The 13,480-nt window shown below is 38.7% G+C and overlaps 1 protein-coding gene across 1 annotated transcript in view; it reads right to left on the bottom strand.

Moving 5' to 3' along the window:
• Nucleotides 1-6,339: 6,339 nt before the first annotated feature.
• LOC139316029 (cadherin-10-like) overlaps nucleotides 6,340-13,480 on the bottom strand; it is a 105,204-nt gene continuing 98,063 nt past the window's right edge. The window contains exon 11 of the mRNA XM_070942577.1: nucleotides 6,340-6,833. Coding sequence (XP_070798678.1) covers nucleotides 6,340-6,833 — 494 coding nt within the window. The remainder of the gene's footprint in view (nucleotides 6,834-13,480) is intronic.

Genomic DNA, 13,480 nt, shown 5'->3' with positions numbered 1-13,480 from the left:
TTCTTTAACACTGAATAGGTAAGACTTCTTCTCTCGGTCAGAAAAACCTGTGCAACGAAGATCCTTATTAAACATCTTTTTTCCCCTTTCCTTATCATTCTCTTACTTGTTCTTTTCCTTTTCTGTAATTTTACTTCAAGTTGGTTTGGCAAGAGCTGGTACCTTGCAACAGCTCTTTGACTCTGCCTAACTAATTTTGCTCTGACTGATGAAGTTGTTTGGATGAGCAATGAAATGTCTCAGATTAGCAAAGTTTGGTCCAGTTGCCATGATTCAACCTTTAGACACTTTTGGCCTGGGTGATTGAGTCTTCATTGACAAAGTCTCATCCAGGGTTATCTACAAAAACTGCAAAATGACAGGAAGGATACCCCAATCTTTTCCACATGTGTGCCTGCTGTTATTGCTGTGGATGTCCCTGCTTTCAGCCCATCTCTTTCTTTTTCAATGCTCATTTTTATATACTTTCCCCATTCCTTTCAAACCCTTCCTAGTTTCCTTCTATTTGCATTTCTCACATTAATTTTACTTCCAGGATTGCTGGAGATCCCAAACAGCAAGTTAAAAACCACCAAAATTAATTCCCAGCTAATGCTATTTTTCTTTTGACTTTTTATTGCAAATTTCTTTTGTACTTCACATTGCTAATTTTTATAATTAAATTGATCAGGAATTGTTAATTGTTGTCCTCTCCCTGCAATTATTTGTTTCCCTTTGATTCTATAAATTGTATATGTCTCTAGATGCTGTTATATATGTAGTAACCATATTTCAGAAGGTGTTTTGGTCCTGTAGCATAGGAATAGCATCAAGATCACATGAAAAGTTAGTACCACTTTATAATGCCTTGGTAAGACCACACTTGGAATATTGCATCCAGTTTTGGTTGCCACGATGTAAAAAAAAAGATGTTAAGACTCTAGAAAGACTGCAGAGAAGAGCAAGAAAGATGGTTAGGGGACTGGAGGCTAAAACATATGAAGAATGGTTGCAGGAATTGGGTATGTCTAGTTTAATTAAAAGAAGGACTAGGGGGTGACATGATAGCACTGTTCCAATATTTGAGGGGCTGCCACAAAGAAGAGGGAGTCAAACTATTCTCCAAAGCACCAGAAGGCATGACTAGAAACAATGAATGGAAACTAATCAAGTAGAGAACCAGCCCAGAACTAAAGAGACATTTTCTGTCATTGAGAACAATAAACCAATGGAACAGCTTGCCTTTAGAAGCTGTGGGTGCTCCATGCCTGTAGGTGTTCAAGGAGAGATTGGATGGTCATTTGTCCCAAATGGTATTTGGTCTCCTGCCTGAGTAGGTAGTTGGACTAGAAAACTTTTAATGTACCTTCCAACTTTGTTATTCTGTTATATCTTCTTGTTATTGCTTTTGTTTTGCTTTGTTAAAAAGAAAAGAATTTTCCATAATGGTCACAATATCCTGAATTTGTTACATAGTTTTATTTGAAATTTCTTCTTTGCTAAAAATTTATGGAATTTGGGAGGGGAGAATTGTAACATTTTATCCTGACATTTTTCTGAAGTGTGTCACATAATCATAATAATAATTAAAAAAAAACCCTATCAGCCACTACATATTATTGCAGGACTGCATATCTTTATTTTCAGTGACACATTTCACATTTCCTGATCTGTGGAAATCTGGCATGACAGTTTCAGAGTTATTTATTTACACATTTATCAAATTTGTTATGATGCCCAGAGTTCCTCTAGAGTCAGTGGTCTTTCAGATCTGATAAACAAGCATAAAACCCCAACTATTGTCTCCTTGTGTCTATAAACTCCTTTTTCACAAGGAATTTTTGACATGGTGAAGCATTGAGATGGAGAAGTATTTCTACCTATGTTCTGAAGAGACCCAGTATGATATTTCCAAATATTTTAAATTGTTAAAGGATCAAAATATATGACAGCTTTCCCTCCATTTTTTCTTCAAATTTCCTTTCCTCCATTATTCCAATATAAATATTATTTGTGAAAAACATCAAAATGGATCTGATTATAAAGGCTGTTTCAGCAAAACTCATTTTAGAGGTAGCAGGTGAAAGCCAATACTTACCCACTTTGTGGCTAAGAAATAAAGTTAGGTGCTGACAATATTAAAGAATTGAAAAAAGATGAAACAATGGTTTGGATATATAGATCAAAACAGCACACTTTGAGTTCCAAACAAACACTTTAGGTGATATTTGTTTTGACCAAATCAGGCAACGTGGTGCCTCCAGATGTTCTGGATTCTCATAACTTCTCCCAGTGATCATATGCTGGCTGTGGTTGATGGGAGATGAAATGTAAAGCATTTGGAGGAGATCCAAAGTTTGACCCTGGTCTAGACTTTTCACATAGAGTTTGCACTGAAGCAAGTTGGTGCAATTGTTCAAAATCCATTTATGTCACCAAAAGAAAAATGAAAACTTTTCAAGCTGGATTATAACTCTGACTTTTAACTCAGGACACAAAGGTTTTGAGATCCTAAATAAATAGTGAACATGTCTTATTTTGATCTTGATACAACCATAATGGATTAAAGCAATTACTGAAGATATTTGTGCTCAGAAAAATGCTCAGTGCTATAGCCTAACAAAATATTTGCTTAAAGTAAGTACTGTTTAATTTTGTCTCTTCAGAAAGTTATTCTGCTAACAGAGACTTGCTGTACACAAAGGCATAAAGATTTTTCCCACTTCCAAAGTAAATGGTCAAGCTTTATTACAAGACTGTTGACACAAGGGTTGGCAAACCTACCAATTCAAAGTCTTAAAACAATATATAGTATTTAGTTTGTTAAACATTCTTAGATGGAATTACTTAATGTAATTGGGAGAATCAGAAAAAGGTTCTTTGGCCAAATTCATACAGTTTGGATTGGTTAACTAACCAGAAGTCTCCAGCTTAGTTTTCAAGCCAGCTAAATACCTGATTCTTAACCTCTTGTTATCATGCCTTATCCAGTCACAAAAATTTCTCAGATGACAATTCTCTCCTCAACAGATGGGAAATACTTCTATGTTGCATCTAATTTGTTGATGCTGGGGGTGGGTTCAAAAATTTTAGCAAGGGGTTCTCTGCCTGGTTGCTGGGCGGGTGTGGCCATGGTGGGTGTGGCCTAGTCATCCTCCTGCACCTTGGCGGGAGAGGGGTCTTTCTGCCCTTCCCGGGCTCTGGAGGGTTTCCTCGAGCCTCCAGGAGGGAGAAAACAGCCTCCCCAGGCTCTGGAGGCCCTCTGAAGGCCACAAATGCACCCATTTCTGGCCTTCCTGAACTTCCGGTAGCCCATTTTTCACCCTCCCTGAGCCTCCATGCGCACCCTGCACTTACCTGCATCCAAAACGGGCTGCGTGGGGGCTCCTGAGAGGGTTGGGGTGGGGTCGGCGGTGCCAATCAGGAGTGGGATTTGGGGGATCTCCGAACTCCTGAGAATCCCCACCATCCCACCCCTGGTTGATGTTCTCCCTAAAACTCCTATGTTTCTCTCAAGCCCCACAGATCTGTCTGCAATGGCAAACTATTTCTTGACTACAACCAAGAAAACTACAGACAGTGGATGGAGTTGCCAAGAGCTGAGTTTACTTAAATATCTCTTTAGTTTTTCCAAGGCCAGACAACATAGTCGCCTCCAAAATCTTTGGAGTCCTGCTGTGCACTAGATAGGTATTGAAGGCTGAAACCTGTCCTGAACAGGTTTATAATATTCTTTTGGGAAAACAAAACAAAACAAAACAAAACCAAGAAACCCTATAAAAATGTAGCAGAAGGTATTGTAGACCCCATCCAGTATTCATGTATCAAGGCCTGAAACTGAAACTAGAAAACAAGTGCACCCACTCCCTCTTGTCTTCTCCTACTTCTCCCTGATGATCACATTTTCAGCTAGGAGGGTTGAATTAATGCTATATTTGAAGAAATGATTACCATTGTGTAACCTACAGCCCTGCTTTATTAAGATGTCACACTATAAATTTTTGGGAGAGGATACACTGACTTTAAAATTGTGAAGCAGAACTCAATGTGGTCCTTGAGTTTTTTTTTTTCTGAAAACTCTGAAGCCCCCTCTATACCATGCTTGCTGTTAGTAGACAGATTTTCTTGCCACATTGAGGTGAGGAATACATGAAAACACTAGTGTGAAACCTGAAAATACACCCATCACAGTTAAAACAATTCTCTCAACTGCTATTCCTCAAAACAGTCTTATCTGCATGTACTTGAACTATATGTAGTGTTTCTCTCTTTGACTCCCAGTCTTCCCCCTCATAGGATTAAGCTAAATCCTTGGCCACCACAACTTTTCCTATTTTGTTCCAGAGTAAGCACATAAAATCAAGGAAATTTCTCTGGATCAATTGGCTACAAAGATAGCAAGAAGAAAGGAAACTCCTTTCATAGGATGGCTTAGTTTAAGTTCTTTTCTTAAGGTCTGTAAAAGGCAACATATATGAGCAAATATGGAGCAGCATGGGGGGGGGGTGATATTTCTCAAAGACATGTGAAGACACATCCTGCAACCAAGCATCTTAATAGCCATAATGCTAAGTTTAGCTAATGTGTAAAGACTTCCCGGAATAGGCAAGGATAATGTTACAGGAGGAGAAAATTAGAAAAGCCCATAATATGAAAAGGGTTGGGGAAATGTTTCTCTTCCAATATTTGCATGTTTTGTTTAAAACCAGTGCAGTGAAAAGCCATGAGGAGAAGGGGAAGCACTCTTATCTCTTAAACAGGGAAAGAACAATTCTTCAACATTTCATCTCTCTCTGGCATCTTCATTTATAAAATTCCATGAAATTAACAAAGTGGACTGTAAACTATGAAACCTTGTGTCAAAATAAATGTGTTAGTCTTCACAGTGCCCTGAGTCTTTTCACTGTTTTGCTGCAAAAAGGCTATATTTTTGAACACCAGAATATTTGGCTATGTTTCCATGGCAAATGAAGACCAGAAAACTCAGTTAAAAAGCATGTCCAGGCTATCATTTTACCTCCTGCTGTGTGCTGTATTTTAATCAAGGTCTATAACTTAGTTTAGGTTGCATACAGGCTAATGGCTGCATGTGCACAGACCAGATATCTCTGTAAGCAATATAACTCAAAGTCTGACCAATAATTTATAGGATAATCTTATATGAATATCCAAAGTAAGTATGTTCTATTCATTGGTGGGATTCAAGTAATTTAACAACCGGTTCTCTGCCCTAATGATTTCTTCCAACAATCACTTTGCCAAACTGCTCAGAAAGTTAACAACCGTTTCTCCCGAAGTGGTGCGAACTGGCTGAATCCCATCACTGGTTATTTCCTTTTACAGAACAATCAGGAAAACAGAATCGTTATAAAACTGGTTTATTTCTTAAAAATAAATACAAAAATATAAATATAAAACATTGGCAGAGAGAATCTGATGAAATGAAGTTGCACAAAATTTTTCTTTTTAAACCAGCTGCATATCACATTAACACCACGTGTACATTTTCAGGGTTCAATTTTTTTTTTTAATGTACAGAATAGGGGCAACTGTTTTCTTCCTACTTCTTTTGGGTTATGATCCAAAAGGAAATGCGTAGACACTCTGTGCATACCATTTCAATTTTTCCCCCAGTTTATTTTCCGGAAGCTGCACAAGCAGAAACCCCCCCAATTATAACTGTTGTTCTTAAACAATGAAATCTGAACGTGTCTATCAAAAACTCTCAGGGTATATAGCACTAAATTATTTTCTAGAGGAGCTATTTTTCTCCAAAAAACCAAAGCAAAACAAAAACCAAACCCTAGTTTGTTCATTATGTGTGTAGATTTGGGACAGAGAGCACACTCTCTGAATGAAAATGCTTAACAAGGTCTATGGGGTCTCCTGTGCATAGTTTCTGAAAAAGAAACACATTTCCAAGGAAAATGTGGGTGTGTATGTGGAATGTGCATGCATGATCCTTTTGTAGATCGTAGTCTGGGTCTTTTTCAAAGCCGTCCTTGCGAGTGGAAAACATGTACCTAACAGAAGCAACTCTCATATGACTGTTTGAGAGATTATATACCTACTCAAACAGTGTATCCTTTATTTAATAAAATGGATGACACCAAATTTCAATTGCTTTGGCTTTCAGAACAGGGCGAAATAAAATGTTGAATATATTCCAAGTGACATTTTACAAGAAAGAATAAAGGACATTAATGAGCAATTCAAAAACCAAAATGAAAGAAAAAGGAGAAGAAAAAGAAACATTGTGCTGAGTGGTAGGAGAATGCTCCTGAACATCAAATATTGTCACGTGGAAAAGGTATCTGTAAAGTTACTTCCTCTCAATTGAACTATATATCCTACCGTAGGTTAGGAAGTGTCTTTATCACTTTCGCCTCCACCATACATCTCAGCAAGCTTATTAAACCGAGGGCCCCATTCCTTGAGGTAATCATAGTTTTGGTCTCCCTCAGTGGTGCCAGACTCTAAAGAACTTAAGGATTCAGCTATAGAATCATTTCCTTCATAGGCATAAGTTGCCAGGGAGTCATAAGGTGGAGCAGAGGGGTCATGATCATGCTCCTTCAACCTTTGGTTAATGAAATCACGGACATCTGTGTTATCTGGAGCAGAAGGAGTCCTCCGTGGTATAAATAATGTTTCTGGGATAATATCTCGGCGGAGTTTCTTATCTTCAATAGCTGCAGGATTTCTCAAAGTGCCGATATCAAAAGCCTGGGTATCTTCCTCTCCACCCCCTTCGTCATTATAGCTCACAATATTGTCTCTGATGTCTTCTTTTGACAGGATCAGAGGCTCTTTCTTGCGCTGCCTCTTTAGAGCAGCAAACAACACCACTATAACTTGGAAGAAAGAAAAATAACATAAATTAACTAAAAATCACATTTTAAAATACTTTTTCTTCATGAACACAAGTATGCAATTTAGTTTATTTTCTTTATAGTTACATTAGCCAGGAGACTACGATGCAATTGCAGAGTAGTAGTTTGGCTGCCTGTTTACCAGTGCTGCCAGGTACATGTTTGCACGCTTCCCATGGTGCACCATAAGAGAAAGAAGAACCGGAAGAAACATGCGCGACTGTTCTTGCAGCAGCATCCAAGGATGCCCTCCCTCGCCCGGAGCCACCTTGCAAAGAGGCGTTGCAACCGGGAAGATTCAGAACTGGCAGGAATCTGACTGCCTGCATGGAGCACCAGTTTGTCTTCCAACCGAAGTGGTACCTATGTATCTACTTGCATAGAACATGCTTTCAAACTGCTAGGTGGGCAGAAGCTGAGGCAAGTGATGGTGCTCACCCTGCTCCACAGTACTAAGACTCTAACTGCTGGAGCAGAGACAATCTCCAGCAACATTAAGCCACTGAGCCCCCACAGGTTTAATATGAGACTGTTTTGCTATATTCTTTTTGGGTAAATCTAATTATTCTGATCCTTGACTTGTGGAATGAACCAAGGAAGAAATGTAAAAATCTCTGCTGAAGCACCCCAACATTTCTGCTTTTCTTTAGCATTTTGTTTTGTAGAGTTGATAATTTGGGGAGCTGTGATTCCAATATAATTAGAGGGCATTAGATTGAGGAAGCTACTATAGAAACACAGAAAAAGAATAGGAAGTTAATTGTCATCTTCTATCCTTTTTTCAAGCAACAATTATATATTCTTGCACCTGAATATGGAAGGACAGATTCATTGCCAAACAGCTGCTGATTATTCTATCAACCATCAGCTTAACGAATCTTGTTTTTTAAAAAACAAAAAAACCCTGAGTCAATTGTGTACAAATTGAAAACTGAATACCCTTTCCCATTTTTCCTGTTTTTAAGCTACTATAAATATACCATAGTGCAAAAAGGGACAAACATTTCATTAAGACCTGCAGTTTTCTCCCTCCCTCTTGTAGACTTAACAAGCCCTTTATTCTGTATGTGTCTCTATCTTATACCACTGCAGGGCATTCTGCGGAAATATGAAAAGAAGTCATCCAGAAATTCTTATTTTAAAATAAAATGCAATAGAACACAGTACTAATGCTTTCTTGTTCTTCAAAATATATTGTGTCAAGCTTTTGATCAGCTTTGATCTGTTTTCCTACAGTTTCATTCAGACTTGCAAGATGAAGAGAGAACTGTTTCTTTTGAGGAAAGAATTACTAACAAAACTATCCTGTTTTCCCGAAAATAAGACATCCCCTGATATTAAGCCCAATCAGGCTTTTGAGTGCATGTGCTAAAATAACCACCCCTGAAAATAAGACCTCCCTGAAAATATTTAAATGCATGCGCAGCTGGTCCCTGTCATTTCCTCTGGTTTCCTCCACGTGCCACAAAATAATAAGACCTCCCCAAAAATAAGCCAAGCGCTTATTTGGGGGTTCAAAAAATATAAGACAGGCTTTTATTTTCAGGGAAACATGGTACTGTATTTTTCGGATTATAAAATGCACTGGAGTATAAGATGCACCTTAGTTTTTGGGGAGGAAAATAAGAAAAAAGCTGATTGGCAGGTGGATGGCCTCCCGGAATACCCCCAATCAGCTATTCCCAGAGGTGAACTTCAGCAACAGGTTCATTGGTTGTGAGCTCTGCACTTTGCTTTTTTTTCAGCGTCTGAAACCCCCATTTCAGAGGCTTTTTATTTCAGCCTCTCAAATGGAGATTTTAGAGGCTTTTTTCAGCTTCTGAATCCTCCATTTCAGAGGCTGGGCAGGGCTACATTTGGTGTATAAAACACACCCAAATTTTCAGGTGTGTTTTATAATCTGAAAAATACAGTATGCATTTTCAGTCAATATACATCTAATTAACTTTAAATTTATATATATATTGAAAATTAATTGCTTTCAATTAAATTAGATTGAGAATATCTTGGAAAATGTTTGGGAGTGATACATTGAGACCTAAGGCTTAAAAAAACATGTGATGCCAATAAATGAGATGCAGTATAGGTGGAAAACACTACTCCTGCTTATTATCTCAGCTTAATCTTAACAAGAAAATGTTGATTCACACATTTAATATGAAAGTTTTACAAAACTATTCACATTTTACACATTAGGTTTTTTTAAATGAGGTACTAAACTCATAAAGTGAGAACTTTAACATCTCAGAAATAACTCTAAATCAGGGATGTCAAACTCGATTTCATTGAAGGCCTCATTGGGGTTGAGTTTGACCTCAGGGGGCCAGGGTGGGCATGGCCGGACTGGACATTGACAGCTCAACATCACTCGTGTCAGGGATGCCTGTGGTGGCCCGAGCACTCTGCCAGCGAAAACGAGCTCCCGAGCTCCTGCTGGCAGAGGCACCACCGACCAGTCCTTCACTGTTCCCAGGGTGGCCCTGTGGGTCAGATATAAGCTGGATCCAGCCCCTGGGCCTTGAGTTTGACACCCCTGATCTAAATCATCATGGAAATTTTAATATAGCCTACTTGATAAATTACAGGTGAAACTCGAAAAATTAGAATATCATGCAAAAGTTCATTTATTTCAGTAATGCAACTTAAAAGGTGAAACTAATGTATGAGATAGACTCATTACATGCAAAGCGAGATAGTTCAAGCCTTGATTTGTCATAATTTTGATGATTATGGCTTACAGCTCATGAAAACCCCAAATTCACAATCTCAGAAAATTAGAATATTACATGAAATCAATAAAACAGTACATAGAACAATATCGGACCTCTGAAAAGTATAAGCATGCATATGTATTCAGTACTTGGTTTATTTATTTATTTATTGCATTTCTATACTGCCCTTCTCCCGAAGGACTCAGGGCGGTGAACAGATTAAGATTTCATATACATATACTAATTTTTTTTTAAATAAACAGTAAATAATAAATTGAGTCAACTTGGTGTATCTGCTAAGACCTTGGCATAGAATTTAGATGTTTATGCTAGCCCTGCTTGTTGAAACAGAAAGGTTTGGGCCCCTTTTGTATCAATTACTGCCTCAATGAGGCGTGGCATGGATGCTATCAGCCTGTGGCACTGCTGAGGTGTTATAGAAGACCAGGATGCTTCAATAGCGGCTTTCAGCTCTTCTGCATTGTTCGATCTCATGTCTCTCATCTTTCTCTTGGAAATGCCCCATAGATTCTCTATGGGGTTCAGGTCAGGCGAGTTTGCTGGCCAATCAAGCACAGTAATCCCATGGTCATTGAACCAGGTTTTGGTACTTTTGGCAGTGTGGGCAGGTGCCAAGTCCTGCCAGAAAATGAAGTCAGCATTCCCATAAAGCTCGTCTGCAGAAGAAAGCATGAAGTGCTCCAAAATCTCCTGGTAGATGGTTGCGTTGACCCTGGACTTAATGAAGCACAGTGGACCAACACCAGCAGATGACATGGCTCCCCACATCAACACAGACTGTGGAAACTTCACACTGGACTTCAAGCATCTTGCAGTATGTGCCTCTCCATTCTTCCTCCAGACTCTGGATCCTTGGTTTCCAAATGAGATGCAAAAGTTGCTCTCATCAGAAAAGAGGACTTTGGACCACTGAGCAACAGACCAGTTCTTTTTGTCTTTAGCCCAGATAAGACGCTTCTGACGTTGTTTGTTGTTCAGGAGCGGCTTGACAAGAGGAATATGACATTTGAAGCCCATGTCCAGGATCCGCCTGTTTGTGGTGGCTCTTGATGCACTGATTCCAGCCTCAGTCCATTCCTTGTGAAAGTCCTCAACACTTTTGAATGACCTTTTCCTGACAATCCTCTCCAGGCTGCGGTCATCTCTGCTGCTTGTGCACCTTTTTCTTCCACACTTTTCCCTTCTACATAACTTTCTTTTAATGTGCTTTGATACAGCACTTTGGGAACATCCAACTTCTTTTGCAATTACCTTTTGAGGCTTTCCCTCCTTATGGAGGGTATCAGTGATGGTTTTCTGCACAACTGTCAGGTCAGCAGTCTTTCCCATGATTGTGATTCCTACTGAACCAGACTGAGAGACCATTTAAAGGCTCAGGAACCCTTTGCAGGTGTTATGGCTTAATTAGCTGATTAGAGTGGGACACTTTGAGCCTAGAATATTGAACCTTTTCACATATTCTAATTTTCTGAGATTGTGAATTTGGGGTTTTCATGAGCTGTAAGCCATAATCATCAAAATTATGATAAATCAAGGCTTGAACTATCTCACTTTGCATGTAATGAGTCTATCTCATATATTAGTTTCACCTTTTAAGTTGCAATACTGAAATAAATGAACTTTTGCATGATATTCTAATTTTTTGAGTTTCACCTGTATATGTGTGATGTTTTAGCAAGACATTGTTTGTGTGTATATTAGTGTAAGTCTCAATATGTTCTGACTGAAATCCCGAGGCCACAGTGGCTTAAATAAGTCTAATGAAGTGCTCTGAATTGTCAGGTAGCTGATAGAAATATATACACTTTGAGTTACTGTGTTAAAATAACTAGGGATGTGCAAAATGACTTGAATTGTTACTATTTGAAACCAGGCAATTTTGTTTTAAGTGTTTTCTTCAAATTATGAAAGAAGACTGTGTTAAGATGACCTTTCTAGCAAAAGGGAGCATTGTCTTTTGAGTTTTCTACTGGGGCCAGTATAAATGTTTGTTTTAGGCCAGGTTGGATAATCTGGAACTGAATGTTGGAATAATGCAGTAGGCATATAAGCAGCAGGTGATATAATGAGCAGCTAGTCTGGATCTGTTTGTTGCTAGTGGGACACCAAGAAAGGAAGATCTGGATCACAATAAAGCACTTATTTCTGGATTCTGTGACTCTCGGGATTGCTACTGCTGCTGCTTTTCCTAGAACTGGTGGATATATGGCTGTCTGCTTTTAAAATACTGTAATTCTCACATTCTCATGGCAGTTAAAATGTGTTATTTCTTCTGTCCAGCTTTACAATATTTAACACAAGAGAGATAGAGAAGAGACTGGTCGTGCCTTTGATTTTAACCTGGACTTTTTTCTGGGCGTGCATTTCAAAGGATGTTCCCTGCCTGATCCCTGCAAATCAGACCTGTCTATCATTTGAGAGACACGATTCCTTTAATTAGGTTTAATGTGTATTGGTGATAAATACACCACAAGCTTAATCTTGAAAACCCATGCTATGCTTCCTGTTATTTGGTAGGAAAAAATGGGCCAGTAGGATGAATGCAATAAAGATCTTTTGGTGTCTAGGATGCTTAAAGATCTTCTTAGGCATCCAAACAGGTATCTTTTCCACTGTGGCAACAATCTGTAGCCTAGAGATAAGGCACCTGGTCTTAAACAAGGCAAGATGCCATTACAATGAATGAAGCAGCCATGAAGAAATAAACTGCAGGGTACATTAAAGTAATCAGGTTCACACTAGCTCTTATGAAAATGATGGCTTTGAACAAGCAGACTGTGATACTATTAGTTAGTTAGGATTAGGGCAATTTTTGGCTACTTTCAGCAGCTAGTTGGTGCTATCTCTATGTCATGCTGGAAGAAATATTGCAATATCTGTGAGCACCAGGTACCAACCCATACATCCACTTCATTTAAGATATTTGGATATGTAAAGGTGGAGTTTGTATATTTTACTTTTTTGTCATTGTGCACTAAGAAGAATGGAGGATCAAGTTATGGGTAGATGCTACCTGATATGCTGAATACAGCTCATTGGAACACAAGGCAACTGTGACATTAAATGCACAGCTGTAATGGGCTTTCAGAGGAGAGGAAGTTTGGGGCCATCCAGAAGGGAAAGCTAGGTGGACGTGCTACCTGCAGTAGTACCAGCAGCCAGGTCTACATTCTGGCATGAAATGGTAATCTCCAAAGTATTTGGGACTGTGCAGATTCTAAACATCCCATCAGAATAACAGAGTTGGGAGGGACCTTGGAGGTCTTGTAGTCTCCTGCACCCCTTGTGTTGGTTGAAAGGGAATTAGTTTGACCTGTTATTCAAGAGTTTTCTTTAATATTTTCCTGCAATTTTGATGACCAGTGGCAGCTATTGCATATGGCTATGCCAGTTACTTTTGGTAGGCTGTAAAAGGGAGCAAAGGGCTCATGTCAATTTTTAAAACATTTCTTATGGAAAGGCACCTATTACCATATGTGGTAGACCTGCCCAATGGCGAAACAATATTGGCAAAAGATCAAAATACAAATAGAGGAAATAACACACCAAAAGATAGAACTAAGACCAGAACGCTTCTTATTAGGCATAGTGAATGGATACTACAAAAAAGAAACAACATATTTAATTATACATATGATAACAGCAGCACGAATACTATACGCGCAACACTGGAAGAATAGTGATATACCAACACCAGATAAAGTAATCAATAAAATTATGGAATGTGCGGAATTAGATAGACTCACAAAGGAATTACAAAATAGGGAAGAACATGACTTTTACTTAGTATGGGAAAAGTGGTATAGTTGGTTGAAAGATAGGAAAGAGATGAAGCAATAGGAAGTAAACAAAATGACCAAATATAATATGATGGAAACAAAGAACAGACATAGGTTA

The sequence above is a fragment of the Pituophis catenifer genome, unplaced genomic scaffold, assembly GCF_029215685.1.
Source record: "Pituophis catenifer annectens isolate HBS135680 unplaced genomic scaffold, rPitCat1.0.hap2 SCAF_3, whole genome shotgun sequence".
Lineage (NCBI taxonomy): Eukaryota > Metazoa > Chordata > Lepidosauria > Squamata > Colubridae > Pituophis > Pituophis catenifer.
Note: the sequence above shows the minus strand (reverse complement) of the source record. Positions and strands in the feature narration are given on the sequence as shown.